The 17704-nt window shown below is 41.9% G+C and overlaps 1 protein-coding gene across 2 annotated transcripts in view; it reads left to right on the forward strand.

Annotated features, from left to right (window-relative positions):
• The first annotated feature begins 1892 nt into the window (after positions 1-1892).
• kdm1a (lysine (K)-specific demethylase 1a) overlaps positions 1893-17704 on the forward strand; it is a 69640-nt gene continuing 53828 nt past the window's right edge. The window contains exons 1-2 of one of the 2 annotated variants that reach the window (XM_041212716.1): positions 1893-2293; positions 14406-14571. In XM_041212716.1, the coding sequence (XP_041068650.1) occupies positions 2060-2293; positions 14406-14571 (400 nt within the window). In that variant the 5' untranslated portion in view covers positions 1893-2059. The remainder of the gene's footprint in view (positions 2294-14405; positions 14572-17704) is intronic. The other variant, XM_041212715.1, reaches the window with a different exon arrangement.

Consider the following 17704-nt stretch of genomic DNA (forward strand, 5'->3'; position numbering starts at 1 on the left):
TTTTTGGATTGGGTGGCTGGTTTTGCTATCAGATGCCCTTCCTGTTGCCAACTCTCGCTATTTATCCAGGCTGTGGACTGGCACCAATATATACTGGTTTGCATCAGTGTCTGGTTTTTGGAAAGAGGTCTTTCCTTTCTTCATGAAACTATTTGCAACTACTGTATTATCACTCTAAATTTATTCATTGAATTTATTCAAGGCAAGGGGAGGCAATGTCATAGTGGTATTGTTGCTGGACTAGTAATCCAGAGACCCAGGGTAATGCTCTGGTGTTTGAATCCTGTCACGGCAGATGATGGAATTTGAATTCAATAAAAACCTGGAATTAAAAGTCTAATGATAACCATGAAACCATTGTTGATTGTTGTAAAAATCCATCTGGTTCACTAATGCCCTTTAAGGAAAGAAATCTGCTGTCCTTATCTGGTCTGGCCTACATGTGACTCTAGACACACAGCAATGTGGTTGGTTCTTTAAAAAAATGCCCTCTGAACAAGGGCAATTAGGGATGTGCAATAAATGCTGGCCTAGCCAGCGATACCCAGATGCCATGAATATATAAAAAAAAGATAGATTTTTGACAAGGCAGGGGAATCAAGGATTATTGGAGGCAGTCAGGGACGTGGAGTTGAGACTGCAACTAGATCAGCTATGATAAAAACAAAAAACTGCGGATGCTGGAAAACAAAAACAGAAATACCTGGAAAAACTCAGCAGGTCTGGCAGCATCGGCGGAGAAGAAAAGAGTTGACGTTTCGAGTCCTCATGACCCTTCGACAGAACTAGGAAGAAAAGAGTTGACGTTTCGAGCCCTCATGACCCTTCAAAGAAAAGAGTTGACGTTTCGAGTCCTCATGACCCTTCGAAGAAAAGAGTTGACGTTTCGAGTCCTCATGACCCTAGTTCTGTCGAAGGGTCATGAGGACTCAAAGTCAACTCTTTTCTTGTCCGCTGATGCTGCCAGACCTGCTGAGTTTTTCCAGGTAATTCTGTTTTTGTTTTAGGTCAGCTATGATCTTATCGAAGGGCCAAATGGCCTACTCCTGATCCTAAGTCAGTGCTTCCCAAACTTTTTTCCATGGTGACTCCATTTTGAGGCTTGAAATTTGCTTCTTCTGGCTATGCGTAACATTTCACCACCTCTTGAAATTCAAATTACTCTGGTTTATCTAAAAATACAAATTTTTCTTTTACACCTCACATTCTAAAACTGCAGCCATGTTTAATATTTCGACCCTAGTTTCTCTCGATTCATCAAAGCCTTCAGACCAGCTGTCCTTAATTCAATTAAATCCCCAGACACACACTATTCCTACCTTACAATAAATTTCAATAACATTATGAAAACTATTATATTTTACTGACACATCCTAGGTTCCTACATGTATGAAATATAAGTTTTTACCTCGGGGGTGAGAAGAAAAAAGATAGGAGGAAGCTGGTGTGCGCCATAAATGGGCCGAATGTTACTATTTTTAAATTACATTTCCCTAAAATTAAAAAAAAGGTTCAATTAAATGCACCAACAGAGAACCAATGCCATGAGCTACTGCCACGATGGAGGCTCTGTTTTGGTTAAGAGGATGCAGTCACCTGGGGACAGGTATCATCCCCAGAGCACTGGTTGGCGACACAAAGCAAAAGCTTTACGTGCCGGTCTACGCGCTGACGTATGACCTGCGCGTCCGTGCGTGGTGGCCATTTTCTTCCTCTCAACCGAACCTGCAGAGCCGCCCGCCGGCTGTCCATCCATATGATGGACGTGCACGCTATCCAATCGTTAGCCAGCCGGGCGTGCGACGGGAGGCGGGTGCTTCCGCCAATCAAGCTAGGTTGGTTCGGCGTTAGGCGATCAATCGATTGTATTGGGGTTTGTGTTTATTTATATATTAAATAATTTACCCCCCCCATATCCTCACTGTTTTTGTTTTGTAAAGGGCGAAGCAATTTGAGGTGGATTCTTTGATCTTAAATTTTTTTTTTGGATCTGATTGTGCTGAGGTGGGGGAGGTTGTTGTTGTTGTGAGTGAGGCTGGGCCCCCCCGGGGAGGCAGCGATGATGTTGTCGGCGAAGAAGAATGAGGAGAGGCCGGCGGGCGGCCCCGAGGGCCTGGAGGCGCCGGCCGACGGAGGCCTGGCCTTGGCCGCCGCCGCCGCCGCCAGCGAGCGGACCCCCAAGAAGAAAGAGCGAGCGTCTCCCCACAGCAGCAGCAGCAACGAGGGCACCATGGAGGGAGGCACGGCAGAAACCCCGGACGGTCGGAGAACCAGCAAACGCAAGCGAGCTAAAGTAAGGCTCCAGAAAGAAAAGAAAGAGAGAAAGAGAGAGAAAGAAAGAGAGAGAGAGAGAGAAAACCCCAAAAGTACACATGATCACAGGGAGAGAGAAAGGCTTGGGCATCTTTTCATTGTCATTTTGTGGATGCAGGAGGTGCCTGTCTTAAGGAGGGGCATTTTCTTTGTGTCTGGCTCATTCCCCACATGGTTAATTGCAATTGTGGATTATTCTATTCTTATGATTCCCCCCCCCACCCCCATCTCCTCCTCTATTATTTTGCTGTAGAATGCCCCCCTTCTATTGTTGGAAGGATTGCTTGGGGATTTGCGAGCAGGGATTGTGAGCTCTGGGACCTGGCACTCTCCTTTGTTTTAGCTTTCACATCTGAAACTGGCACTTCAAGGGTGTCTCTGGCTAAGGCTTTGTTCTCCAGCTCTGGTGCATATTTTAAAACAAAAAAAAAGAGAGGCAAGATTGAAACTACATTGTAACAAGAAGCGATTTTAGAGGTTCCCTTTTTTTTCTGGGAAAGGAAGAATAGATAGCACTTTGCATAGGGTTGACGGATTGCCCCCCTTTTTTAAAATCGATTTCCACATGGGGGGCTGGTTGTCTTTATTGCCCCACAAACCTTGAACACTTCATTGAAAACTGAAAACGATACGAAAGAGATGTACTTTTAAATAGCGTTCAAGTAAGTTTTTTGAGGCAGGGATGAATACATGGTTCATATGTGATTTGTATCTATTTGTATTCTTTAGGTAGATTGTGGGAGAATAGCTTTACAATGATTTTTGAAACTTATGTCTTGTGATGGGAGTTTGAGTGTTCATTGTCTTTGTTCTGTGCTCAGGGTTGATTGTATTACAATATTTAAAGAATGGAAGATTACTTAACACTAAAGTTATGCAAAGAATAGTGGTTACCTTTGGTCTTTCACGTTCATATGATTACATTTCTCTTTCAGTAGTTTATACTAGTATTATTTCAGATAAACTTGTCCAAATTTTTTATACTGATCTGGATAAAAGAATCAGATTCTGGATTGATTAGCTGTTGTATAAATCCAGTACAATGCATTTTGTCTATCTTGATTCTGGTAAGAATACCAGATAAGGAGAAGACAACAATTTTTACCGTATGTGAAGAGAGTACTGAGAATTATGCTGACAGCCAATTTAAGATTGACAGTCGGCCTCGCAGTATGGTGCGTTTGCTTGTACTGGTAGCTGCATATATTAATACACAGGGCCCTGTTCTATGCAGATAGAAAGAACATGTACACACATTGTGCCTGTTTCAGTTAAACAAAATAAGTGATGGCCATTTGCTGATTCATTCCTCAGGGCAATGCCTTGGCCAATCAGGGTCAAGCTGCCTGGTTTAAATTTCAAACAATGTTTGGCAGTTAACTATCAGCCACCATCAGTGGTGCATTCTCCATGGCAATGCCACTTGCCAATCAATCAGCATGCTTTTCACATACAGCATAAGTTCTTATTTTCCCCTTATTTTGGTATTCTTGCGAGTGTCCTGATGAGTGCAAGATGAAAAGCTTTGATGTGTCTCTTTTTCAGCAATGCTCAAGTTCTGTACTACCAAACGACAATAGATATTTTTGAATTAATTATTGTGATCTGGTAGCACTTGAAACAAAAATATATTTTTGCATTGATATTTCCCCCTGTTCTGGAGACCCTGATGCTTGTCATATGGGCCTATGGAAACTGGTCATCGTTTGGGAACCCACCCAGTTGCTGATCATCAGTCAGTGTCAGTGGACTATTCAACCATTGAAAGGTATCAAGGGGTCACTGAACTTTTCTCACCCTATATCCACAGACTCTGTCAGGAGACTTTGGAAGTATGAAGCTGAAGTAATTCATTTTTCTCCGTCCCTTGCCCTTTGGGACTGAGGCCACTATCGCCTCTGTCAAACAACGAGCTGAATAAAATGGGCTTGAAACCACTGACTCTTTAGTCACCTTCACCTCCAGGCAGAATATTTACATCGAGGCACTAGGAAGGCTTGAAAAACCTGTGCAAGCTGGTGTTTTCAGGGGCCTACCTGGGGCTTTTCAACACTGACTTTGCCATCCACACTGTTTACTTCAAACTATATGTAACCTGACTGGCAAGAAACGACGTGGGATCGTGCAGCGCTCGGTGCCATAGACTCTGCAGTAGAAATGACAGGGTTTCCACAGTATCAGGAGCCCCAGCTGGTGAATTGTTTCAAGTAGAAGTGACTCTATAATCAGAACTTGAACCAAGTTGTAGTTTGCTGTGGAATTTTCTAAGTACTTTATTTAGAGGGGAAAAAATACAGAGTACACACAAGTGTGGTTTCCGCATGTTCTGTCTTTTTATTTCACCCACTCTGCCTTCGATCACTGATGTGCATTATCAAGTGCAAGAAATACAGGTTGAGTAAATGTGATTAAAATGGTTTGTTTGTATGGAAGGTCAATGTGAATGGGGATTGGCTGGGCCTCTTTCTGTGTTTGTAATTTGCGTGTGTGCTGAAGAACTAGGAAAGTTAGTTTGACATGGTCATCTTGGGAGAAGCATTGTTGATATGAAGCTGTTTCACTGTTGGTTACTCTCTCAATCCATTCTGGGTGGAAGCTCTTGATTTCCTGACCAATGGTCTCTGGGAGCAGCACCGCCCACTGGGACGATCTAATTGAGGAATCATCCCATAGGTCTGAAATGCGAATAGTTATAACCAAGGTGGGTAGATGGAGTTCAGATACAGATCCAATTGTGGTCTAATTAAATGGCAGAACTAGCTTGAGGGGCTGAATGGCCTGTTCCTATTCCTATGTTCCTTGCTCATGCAAAATGCAGGTAGTTGTGTAAAAGGCCCGTAAAATCACCATAGCACTTTCTAACAGCTATTCTTATAATATAGAAAGAAAGACGTGCATTTATATAGCACTTCTCACAAGTGCCAGACCTCTCAGCACTTACAGCCAATGAAGTGCTTTTGAAGTGTTGTAATGTAGGAAACCGAACAGAGGGAAGAAGAGTGGAAGCAGATCATCCACAGGGCCACTCTTTTATCTTGCTGGCATAAGTCAAGCTATTTATTTAATCGAACTCCAGGAATTTTAACCGAATTACACGGATCATAAACCCGCAATTACATTTGGGGTCATTGTTTTATGATGACCGAATTAATCAAATTCTGTTTTGTGGTACTTAAGACTCCAGGGATTTTTACCAAGTGTTTTTGGAATTGGACTTCTGAATTGCATCAAATTTTCTGTGTGGAGGAGAAAAGTCCATATGGGAATGGGTCTTGGCCGTCTGACCACGTTTCCATATGCCAAACACTGCCTGGCCCAGGGAGATAAGAAGCTAAATGTTATATGCCATCCTGGGAGACAACTCCTTAAAATACTCCACTGTTAAATCTCAGGATACATCAGAATGTGGCTCATCAAAGTCTCCGTATCTGGCGGCCACCAGCTTTAACTTGACAGGATCATCACTGACAACGGTGGAGGGGGGAATAAAAATAATTCTTTTTCCCTTGAGCTTAGCTGCCAAGATCTTAAGCTATGGATTTGTGTCCCTAAACCTTTCTACCTCTCTTTCTTCCTTTTAAAATGCTTCTTAAAACCCACCTCGTCAACCGCCCTAATATCTCCTTATCTGGCTTGGTGTTAAATTTAGTATTATAATGCTCCTTGGGACATTTTAGATTTTGTAATAATACAAGTTGTTGTTGGAATTGGGTGCCATCCAATATTCGGCCGGACTTTTATATTAAAATTGGGCGAAGAAAAGATAAATATTTTCAAATTGTTTTTTTTTCAAATATTTTAAAATATCCACAATTCCTAATATTTGTATAATGAAAGGGTAATTAGGGTTGGCCAATAAACGCTGGCTTAACCAGTGACGCTCACATCCCATGGATGAATTTAAAAAAAACCTATCAGTCTTGTCTTTCTGGCCACTCTGAATATTCACGCCGTGTATCGTGTCCTTTTTGTAAATGTGTTTCAGTAAGATACAGTTTGACATGTCTTATTCATACTCATCCTTTGTTTTGTTGCGGGATTCAAGGCGTGTTATAAAAACAGGAATGGTTTGACTCTGCTCATTTGTTACATCATTTAATGATTAGTCTCACCTCTTTTTTTTGAAGTGGTCAGATCAATGGGCTCAGGAAGGTTGCCCCCAGCTCCCCAATCATCCCCATGACTTGCTCAGTGATTCAGAGCGACTCAGTCCAGCAGTGAGGCCTCTGAAGTTAAGAGCTGCCACCTCTTAGCTGGATGTATTCCTGGAGGTTTCATTACATAACCTCCCACCTCCATATGCCCCACCTGGTCAAACAGCTTTTTTTTTCCCTGGACACCCCCTCCCCCTGCCCAACTCCCCCTATACCCCTGTACAGCTCCCCAATATCTTTGAACGCTTCTGTTGATTAGTTTATAACGAAAGTGAAAAAGACACACAATTCTTTTAATGCCGCCATGACTTTCCTTCCAAATTACTCATGGCAATGTCCTGGGGATTGATCTTTCAATCCTGGAGAGTTGGAAACCCCATGTGTGACACGGTTAGGTTGCCAGGATTAGCACAGAGACGAGAACCTGGGGCCACCCTCTGCCAGTCAACACCGTCACCAACCTGCCAAGGAATGCAAAGTGCCATCTTAGGCACCGCTTTGGCGATGCTGATGGGCCTGACCTCAAAGGTGAAGATCCTGCTCCCCAACTTGCTTGTCACTGCTGGAAAACTCAATGTTTCTGACCATCAGATGGAGGACAGGAGCAGGTTTGGTTACAGTCGCATCACTAGGCGAATAATAAGCCAACCAGTCACTATTTGGATAAAAGCAAAATACTGCGGATGCTGGAAACCTGAAATAAAAATAGACGGTGCTGCAAAAACTCAGCAGGTCTGGCAGCATCTGTGGAGAGAGGAACAAGAGTTAACGTTTCGAGTCCATTTGGAACTTGAAGAGTCATATTGGACTTGAAATGTTAACTCTGTTTCTCTCTCCACAGATGCTGTCAGACCTGCTGAGGTTTTCCAGCACTTTTTGTTTTTAAGTCACTATTTAGGCTCAGGCGTGATGGATGAGTATTGTGCTGCCACTGTGGCTGAATTGTACCGCAGCACGTGCCTGTGCCATCGGGAAAGGGCAGGAGGAAATAGGGGCAGAGGTGATGGTGGGGAGAAAGATGGAGGGCTGTTTAGCATGGAAATGTCTAAAATACAGTAATTAAAAAGTTACTGTTTCGAACCATGTGCCTTATTACAAGTTACCATGAGGGAGATGAGGGCCCCAGTGACTGGCGTTGAACCACAAAGAGAATATCAGCTCCTCAGAAAGTTCAAGCACCTTAAGTGATGCTGTGTTGCCTGGGTTTCTGTTACTGAGAACAGAAACCGCAGCAGGCTGACCAGGGAAGGTGTGCAGAGTTAGTGCCTTCAGGAGAGGAGGGAAAAACACTGGAGGGGATGTGATTTTCATATAAAAGGACATAACAAGATGAACTACTTAGAGTCGTACCAGAGATATTCAAACTCATTTTGGTGAATGACATACTCAGCAGTACTACTTCAGTGCAGGCTCTGAATGATTCACACTGCATGGCTCTCCTTTTCCCTTTAATTTGTTCATGGGATATGGGCTAGCACTTATTGGCCATCCATACTTGCCCTTGAGAAGGTGGGGATGAGCTGCCTTCTGCAGTCCATGTTGTGTAGGTACACTCAGTGCTATTAGAGAGGGAGTTGCAGGATTTTGACCCAGCATCAGTGAAGGAACAACGACATAATTCCAGGTCAGGATAGCGGGTGGCTTGGAGGGGAACTTCCTGGTGCTGATGTCCCATGTGCCTGCTACCCTTATTTTTCTTCTAGGTGGTAGAGGTCGTGGGTTTGGATGATGATGAAGGAGCCTTGGCAAGTTCTATTAAACTGCAGGGCTATTGGCAGGGTGCAGGAAGGTGGGATTAGAAAGGGTACCTGGGTGTCCTTGGGCTGGCATGGACAAGATGGGCCGAATGGCCTCCTTCTGTGCTGTGCTTTCTATGGTTCTATATATATATGGGCCTGTACACATTTGCAAGTTTTAGACTGCATACGGATGTTTTTAGGAGTTTTCTGAGGAGTTCTCCAAAATGTGTTCGAATACTGTGCTCGTGAAATGTCTAATGGGTTTCAGAATGCATAATAGATATATTCCAGTGAGAAAGAAAACTTTCAAGGGGAGGACCCTCCAATTGTGGTTAACTAAAAAAGTTAAACTTAAAAGAAAATGCACAAAGATGTGTAGCAGGTCAGAAGATTGGACAGAATATAAAGAACACCAAAGAATGACAAAAAGATTAATAAGGAGGGAAAAATTAGAGCATGAGAGGAAGCGATCTAGATATATAAAGATGGATAGTAAGAGTTTCTATAGATATTTAAATAAGAAAAGAGTTAAAAAAAGTGAGTGTTGGCCCTATAGAAAGTGAGTCTGGAGAATTAATAACGGAAAATAAGGAGATGGCAGATAAATTGATCAGGTATTTTGCATCGGTCTTCACTATAGATGATACAAGTAGCATCCCAGGAATACCTATACATCAGGAAATGGAAGGGAGGGAGGAATTCGGGGAAAATTACAATCACCAGGGAAGTGGTATTGAGTAAGTTGCTGGAGCTGCAGGCTGACAAATCCCCGGTTCCTGATAGACTTCATCCTAGGGTCTTGAAAGAAGTGACTAGTGGGATATTTGATGCATTGGTTTTAATTTTTCAAAACTCCTTGGATTCGGGGAAGGCTCCATTGGATTGGAAAATAGTGAACGTAACCCCTTGTATTCAAAAGTTGGGGGAGGTGGCAGAAAAGCAGGAATCTACAGGCCAGTTAACTTAACATCTGTCATAGGGAAAATGTTAGAAGCTATTATTACAGATGGTATAGCAGGGCACTTCGAAAAAATTCAAGGTAATTGGGTAGAGTCAATGTGGTTTTGTGGAAGAGAAATCATGTTTAACTAATTTGTTGGAGTTCTTTGAAGGAGTCACATGCTGTGGATAAAGGAGGAACCGGTGGATGTACTATATTTAGGTTTCCAGAAGGCATTTGATAAAGTGCCACATCAAAGGTTATTGTGGAAAATAAAAACTCATAGTATAGGGAGGGATAACATATTGGCATGGATAGAAGATTGGCTAGCTAACAGGAAACAGAGGGTAGCCAAAAATGGGTCATTTTCTGGTTGGCAGGATGTAACAGGGATCAGTGCTGGGGCCTCAACTTTTTACAAATCATATAAATAACTTGGATGAAAGGACCAAAGGAATGGTTGCTAAATTTGTTGATAACACAAAAATAGGTAGGAAAGTAAATTGTGAAAAGGACATAAGGAGGCTACAGAGTGAAGTAGGTTAAATGAGTGGGCAGAGATCTGGCAAGTGGAGTGTAATGTGTACAAATGTGAAATTGTGCATTTTGACAGGAGAACAAAAAGAAGCTTATTATCTAAATGGTGAGAGATTGCAGAGCCCTGAGATGCAGAGGGATCTGGGTGTCCTAGTGCATGAATCACAGAAGGCTAGTATGCAGGTACAGCAAGTAATTTGGAAAGCGAATAGAATGTTATCATTTATTACGAGGGGAATTGAAATCAAAAGTAAGGAGGTTATGCTTCAGTTATGCAGGGCTTTGGTGAGACCACATCTGGAGTACTGTGTACATTATTGTCTCCTTATTTAAGGAACAATGTAAATGTGTTGTTAGTTCAGAGAAGGTTTACTCGACTAATATCAGGAATGGGAGGGTGGCCTTATGAGGAAAGGTGGAGTTTAGAAGAGCAAGAAGCGACTTGTTTAAAACCTTTAAGAACTTGAGATGTTTTGACAGGGTGGATGTGGAGAGTATGTTTCCTCTTGTGGGAGAATCTAGAACTAGGGGCCACTGTTTAAAAATAAGGAGTCACTCATTTAAGGCAGAGATGAGGAGAAATTTTTTCCCTGAGGGTTGTGAGTCTCTGGAACTCGTCCTCAAAAGGCAGTAAAAGCAGAGTCTTTGAATATTTTTAAGGCAGAGCTAGATAGATTCTTGATAAACAAGGGGGTGAAAGGTTATTGGGGGTAGGCAAGAATGTGGAGTTGAAGTTACAATCAGATCAGCTACAATGTTATTAAATGGTGGATCAGGCTCAAGGGGCCGAATGGCCTACTACTGCTCCTAATTTGTATGTACTTGCAAATGTGAATTTTTAAGATGACTTCAGAATTTTTGTCAATTAATGAATCACATTGGAAGTTGTGCAGTGTGTTTCGCAAAGTAAATGTCACAGCATTCTGTTTCTCCCCAGCATATGAAATAAGTATGGATCCAGCCTATATTAGTACACAGCTTGTTTTTGAATATATCTTTTGTCATGGATGATTCCATAGGTGTATGCTTTATATAATGTACCCTCCACCCAGATTTTCATTGTCGAAAAAGATCTGCTGGTGTGCAAAAATGCAATGAAAAACAATTCCTCATGTTGCAAGACCTAAAGTACAAAGAATTTTCATATTTATAATTTTATATGTATGCTGCAAATTCCGTGTTTTTGACATGGATGACCCACACCAACCTCCTCTAACTGCTCTCCACCTATACTATTAAATAGAACCATCCAAGCTCCAGAAACTGGATTCCCTTACTGAAAGCATCACCTGAAGCAAATTCACTTTGTCCTGACTTTCCAGGGGTAAAGCTCCAGGCATCTCACCAATATAACAAATTGCAGCGATACAATTTTGAGCCAGTGCAGGCTGCACACTAAATTGTACAATGCACAATGTATCCAGAATTACCATACTGCAAAGTGGTGATTCAGTCATCCTATACATAGTTCATACTTTTCAACTGGTGATTTTATCGAGGATCACTTGGTTTCAATGGCGGCAGAAAACCCTTTTTACTTCATCATAAAAATCAAATAGACAGGGGGCTGCTTTTCCATGGAGCCCGATAATGGCACGCGAAGTAACATTCACATCACAGTTATTGTTGTTCTGAGCAGAAATGTTAGTGCAGAAACAGTCACCTGCCTGTGTTCATTCAAATTGTTAATGCCCAGAGATCTGTTTTTACTTTTGCAAACTTGGTTGTGCCTGAAAAGAACATTTGGAGCTATGTTGCTAGGGTGAAGTTTTTTTTGTATCCATTGATGGGATGAGGGCTAGGCCAGCATTTATTGCACACCCCTAATTGCCCTTGAGAAGATGGTGGTGAGCTGTCTTCTTGAAGTGCTGCAGTCCATGTCCTGTAGGTACACCCACAGTGTTGTTAGGGAGTTCCAGGATTTTGACCCAGCGACGTTGAAGGAATGGCAATATATTTCCAAGACAGGGTGGTGAGTGGCTTGGGGGGGAACATGCAGGTGATGGTGTTCCCCTGTATCAAGCCCTTGTCCTTCTAGATGATGATAGTTGTGGGTTTGGGAGATGCTGTCTAAGGAACCTTGGTGATTTTGTAGATGGCACGCACTGCTGCCACTGTGGATCGGTGGTGGAGAGAGTGAATGTTTGTGGATGGCTTGCCAATCAAGCAGCTGCTTTGTCCTGGATGGTGTCAAACTTCTTGAGTGGTGTTGGAGCTTAAATCTTCCAGGCAAGTGGAGAGTATTCCATCACGCTCCTGACTTGTGTCTTGTAGATGGTGGACAGGCTTTGGAGAGTCAACAGGTGAGTTACTGGCTGCAGGATTCCCAGCATCTAACCTGCTCTTGTAGCCACAGTATTTATATAGCTAGCCCAGTTTAGTTTCTAGTCAATGGTCACCCCCAGGATGTTGATAGTGGGGTTTCAGTGATGGTAATGCCATTGAATGTCAAGGGACGATGCTTAGCTTCTCTCTTGTTGGAGGTAATCATTGCCTGGCATTTGTGTGGCGCAATTGTTTCTTGCCACTTGTCAGCCCAAGCCTGTATATTGTCCAGGCCTTGCTGCATTTGGACATGGACTGCTGCAGTATCTGAGGAGTCGCGAATGATGCTGAACATTGTGCAATCATCAGCGAACATTCCCACTCCTGACTTTATGATGGAAGAAAGGTCATTGATAAACCGGTGAAGATGGTTGGGTCGAGGACACTATCCTGAGGAATTCCTGCAGTGATGGCCTGGAACTGAGATGACTGACCTCCAACAACCACAACCATCTTCCTTTGTGCTAGGTATGACTCCAACCAGTGGAGAGTTTTCCCGCTGATTCCCATTGACTCCAGTTTTGCTGGGGCTCCCTGATGCCACGCTCGGTCAAATACTGCCTTGATGTCAAGGGCGGTCACTGTCACCTCACCTTGGGAGTTCAGGTCTTTTCCTGATGTTTAAACCAAGGCTGTAATGAGGTCAGGAGCTGAGTGGCCCTGGCAAAGTGAGCGTCGATGAACAGGTTATTGCTAAGCAAGTGCCGCTTGGTAGTACTGTTGATGACCCCTTCCATCACTTTACTGGTGATCAAGAGTAGACTGATGAGGTGGTAATTGGCTGTGTTGGATTTTTCCTGCTTTTTGTGTACAGGACATACTTGGGCAGTTTTCCACATTGCCAGGTAGATGCCATTGTTGTACAGCTTTGCTAGGGGTGCGGCAAATTCTGGAGCACAAGTCTTCCGTGCTATTGCCGGAATATTGTCAGGGCCCATAGCCTTTGCAGTACCTGGTGTCTTCAACTGTTTCCTGATTTCACATGCAGTGAATTAAATCGGCTAAAGACTGGCTTCTATGATGCTGGGGTCCTCTAGAGTAGGCTGAGATGGATCATCCACTCTGCATTTCTGGCTGAAGATTGTTGCAGATACTTCTGCCTTAATGGTGGTGACAAATCTATCACTGATTCAAATCTTGCTGGAGTGGGGCATCATGCAATGTATAATGTTAGACTTTTTCCTGTGCCGTTCAGCTCACTTTATTTCTTGTGCAGTATCTTATTGGAAGTGCAGGCTGATATTGGTGTGGCAAGGGCAATGAGGCATCTGGGATCTTTGTGAATGGCGGAACCAAAAGGCAGACCCTCAACTGATGAGGTTTAAGAACTGAGAAAGAAACAAAGGAACAATGGAAGTGAGAAGGACAAATTAAGACCAAACCAGAAATTAAGGGAGAGAAACAAAGATTGAAAGAGAGAAAGAGGTAAAGAAAAAGAAAAAAATTGTTCAAATTTGACCTTTTAAATCTCCAATAACTATTTACTATATGTAGGAATGAAATTGATAAAATTAAATTGTTCACTTTGAGTCAGATTGATTTAATGCATTGACAATTACCATGTCATTGAAAAGGGGCATTCCTAACCTTTTGTGGCAAATTTCCTGGGCAATTAATGTGCAAATCCAGCGAGTTCCTAAAGATAAAGGGTGACATTTGTGTGAGACAAATGGCAGAGTGGCATGAATCGATCAGCAAGTTCTTGAGATTCTCAACTCATAGCATGGTTGTTAGCCCCTGAACTTCTGGCTGATGTGCACGTTCACGATAGTGCAGGGTGATAACATCTTTATCTTTCAAGTGAGATCCCTGCAATTGTCAATCTGAAGTGAAGTAAGAGTAATCTATGAGGAAAATATTGGTGTAACATTAAAGTGCGTTGTCTCCTTAGATGCTTATCATATCTTTAAACTTATTGCCAACACCTTTTGTTTCTGAGTTGTGATCTGGAAGGTGCTGCCTGAAAAGGTTGTGGAAGCAGATTTAATAGTAATTTTCAAAGGGAATTGAATAATTACTTGAATTTAGGTGAGGGTGAAATGTGGGGAAAAACAGGAGTGTGATTATTTGAAGGCTCTTTCAAAGAGCTGACATTGGCATGATGGGCCAAATGGTCCCCCATTGTATTGCATAATTCTGATTCTTTGCTTACTGTGCACAGCAAAATGACTCATTATTGTAGATCACTTCACAAATCAAAATATTACGTGGAGAAGAATTTTTGTCATGGTGGCCTAAGCATGTCTCTCATTACGAAAGAGAGATCCGTGTTGATAGAACACTAGTACTGAAATTAAAAATATAGTTTGCAGTTTTTAAATGGTCACTGCCACAGTGTGGGAGATTGACCTGCAGCTATGAATTCTACCTTTTTTTCCTCTGCAATACTCTTTGTAGGTTGAGTACAGAGAAATGGATGAGAGCCTGGCAAACCTATCAGAAGATGAATATTATTCAGAAGAGGAACGTAATGCAAAGGCTGAAAAAGAAAAGAAGCAGGTGCCGCCACCACAGCCACCTCCACCTGAGGAGGAGATTGAAAGTGACCCAGAAGAACCATCTGGTAAGTGACATTTACTAAGACCAGTGACTTTATAATGTGGTGGGGAGGAGGTGAAGAAACTCTCAACAAGCTGATGATGTTAAGTATACCCAAAGCTATTGCTTCAACATTCTAAGTTTAACAGGAACTAACCATTCCCAAATTTTGTTTTTAAACTCAGATAAGATTACAATTTATGTGATCTAATTTCTGCCACCATTGTAACTGTCCCATTTATTACTCTGCATTGGAATGCTGGACAAATTGGATTGCAAATTAAAATGTTTATTAGCCACCAGTGATTATGGGACAATTCAGCTGATGGTTAAAGTTGATGGAAATGCAATTGTCTACCTCCGGTTGTCTACCTGTCCAATGTCAAGATGTATGACATTCGGCTTCCCTGCTGTTCAGCAGTGTACCCTGTGTACACATTCTGGGTTGTATGACTGTCCAGTTCTATAGTGCAACCCCCCTCACCAATCCCTCAGTCAGACTTGGTTCTTTCATTTCTTTCATGGTATCCAAGGAAGACAATTATCTTGGATTGGTCTGTTTTAGAACATTTATTTTAAAACAGCTAGCTAGCACTTGATCTCCCTTCGCAACAGTGGCTTCCTTCAGAGTTTCTGTCTGCTCATCATTGGCGTGTAACAGAACTCCAGTATGTGTTGGAAGCAAGGCTTGTGGAAGTTCCAGCTGCTATTTTCTTTGGGACTCCCTTTTGTCTCTGTAAGGCTGGTTGTTTGATACCTTGACAGTATCTGCCTCCCTGAGTTTTTGAGACCCCCATCAGTATGTTGGCAAGTCCTCAATTCAGATTTGGGCCAAACAATTGAGTAGTTGACTCTCTATGTGGAAGTTTCCTTTAATGGAAGGCATGCCCTCTGATCTCTGCTGAATTACTAAGAGATCAGTAGGTTTCTAAAGATTCCTCTCTACACAACCTTCAGATGACCCCAGTGTATCTGTTTCCTCCCCTTTCTGCTGGCTTTTATGTAGTTTTTTTGCCAGCAGCAGGCCACCATTGAATTTCTTGCTATTGAAATTTGATGCCCATAGTGAAGGGTTAAACTTGCGACTTCACTGTTAATTATTGGTTGCTTGTAAATTATACAACCAGGATATAGAAGAGGGAGAAAAAAGAAATAAAAGCAAAATACTACGGATGCTGGAAACCTGAAACAAAAACAGAAAATGCTGGAAAAACTCAGCAGGTCTAACAGCATCTGTGGAGAGAAAAACACAGTTAACGTTTCGAATTCGTATGAGTCATTGCTCTGAAGAAGAGTCATACGGACTCGAAACATTAACTCTGTTTTTCTCTCCTCAGATGCTGTTAGACTTGCTGAGAAAAAAGAAATACCTGGTTATGATTTCATACTGTAATCCAATCTTGAGATTAAAATGGTCATGTTAATCTTGCTCAAACTTTGTTGTACTTCATAATATCTTGATCTAATTACTGTTTTACATTTGAGTGTCATGTTATGTGCACCATGTTAACTGTTGGAGGAAAGGGTTTTGAGGTACTGGGAAGGCATAAATTAGAGTAGAATCTGGTTTGATGAGTCTTGATTTCAACAAGAAATATTGGGAGTAGAAAGACCAGGTGGCACAACACTCTTTGGCATTTAGGAGGAAGAGATAGATCAGAAGAAGCATAATTGTGGATATACATAGACATGATATAGGTTAGCAACAAAAAGCAAGTGAAGGATTGCAGATCCAATGACAAATGTTTTCTAATATCCTGTGTGCAGCTGTGATCATATTACAAGAGATGCTTTCCCAGATATAGGGCGGGAAGTATTCAAGTAAAATATGGCCAAGATTGTTGGGGGAGTTGAGAGCGGTAATGGTGGGTAGAGGAGGGATTGGCATGAAAAGAAAAGCAAGCTTCTTTGAGGCAGCATAGAAATTGGGATATGGGAATGTCACTTGAGATTAGAGAAGAGCATGGACCGGTGCAGATTTTAAATGAGAGGAAATCTGTTGCTGCTAATGGTGGGGAAGGAACATACGCACACACAGATTGTAAAGCTTACTAATAAAGAGTTTTATTTAAAAAGCAACTGTGTATATTAGCATTTAAAATGTCTAGTGGATCATCCAGTTACAGTATACTCAATTCTTCAATGCAACCAGAGACTCGGTCAAACTTCAGAAGAATGCATTGATTTGATATCCTCTAAGCCCATGCTTGGACCTTTTGTAATTTTGTTTTCATAGGATTTCATTTCCCCTGCCCATTTCTTCTGTTGCTGGGTGCAGTTTAACAGGCATCTATCAGCATGTAACTTGGCCAAGCAGCCGTTCTTTGTTTGTGAGCCTAGATGGTGAGGGTTGCAGACTGTTTGAATGGCAAGGGTATAACTACCGTGCCTCAATCTGACATCACCTGATGTTTACATGTACCCACTTTCTAACGGGGATCATCAGATAATGGTTAGCAGTGGTTGACTTTTCTCACTTCCCTTTGCCTATTTCCTAGCCCTAGGAATGCTGAGGCCAATTCTAGTACCGTTATTGTTACTGCAGTTGAGGCCAACTAAGTTTGGGGCGGGCAGACCAGACATTGAACCATTGGTACTTCCTGATCTTCCATAATGTGAAATTGGGATATCCTACTTTATTCATTGTGGTATTTAAATATCTATTAATGTGTAAGCTATTCTAATTTGTTAATTTTATACAGATCCAAAAAGTTTTTTTTATAATTGTATGTATATATTGGTATAGAAATATAAGTTTCAAGTAAACAATTAATCCTATTCAGTGACCTATTTCCCTAAACCTTGTGCTAAAATTTCACATTGGATTTTGATTATAAATTATAGAGCTCTTCTGTAAATATCAATGTAAGAGGAGTTTTAATACAACAATCAGCAAAGAAATTGCTTTTTAGACTGACTAACCATACAGTCAACCCCCAAGTTGGATTGAATCTGATAATTTATCGGTCTCCAGTAACTTAAATCATCTATGTTGACTTTTGGGAGGCAGTGAAAGGCGCTCTTTGTAGAAAAGGGGACTAAAAATTTAAAGATACAATAATATAATTAGTGTGCTGGAAGGGTTACTGGGGCAATTGTCTTGGAATGATCCCGATGAGGGGAGATGCAGTGGATAACAGCCAAGCCGTAGTGGCTTG

The sequence above is a fragment of the Carcharodon carcharias genome, chromosome 19 (genome assembly GCF_017639515.1).
Source record: "Carcharodon carcharias isolate sCarCar2 chromosome 19, sCarCar2.pri, whole genome shotgun sequence".
NCBI classification, from domain to species: domain Eukaryota; kingdom Metazoa; phylum Chordata; class Chondrichthyes; order Lamniformes; family Lamnidae; genus Carcharodon; species Carcharodon carcharias.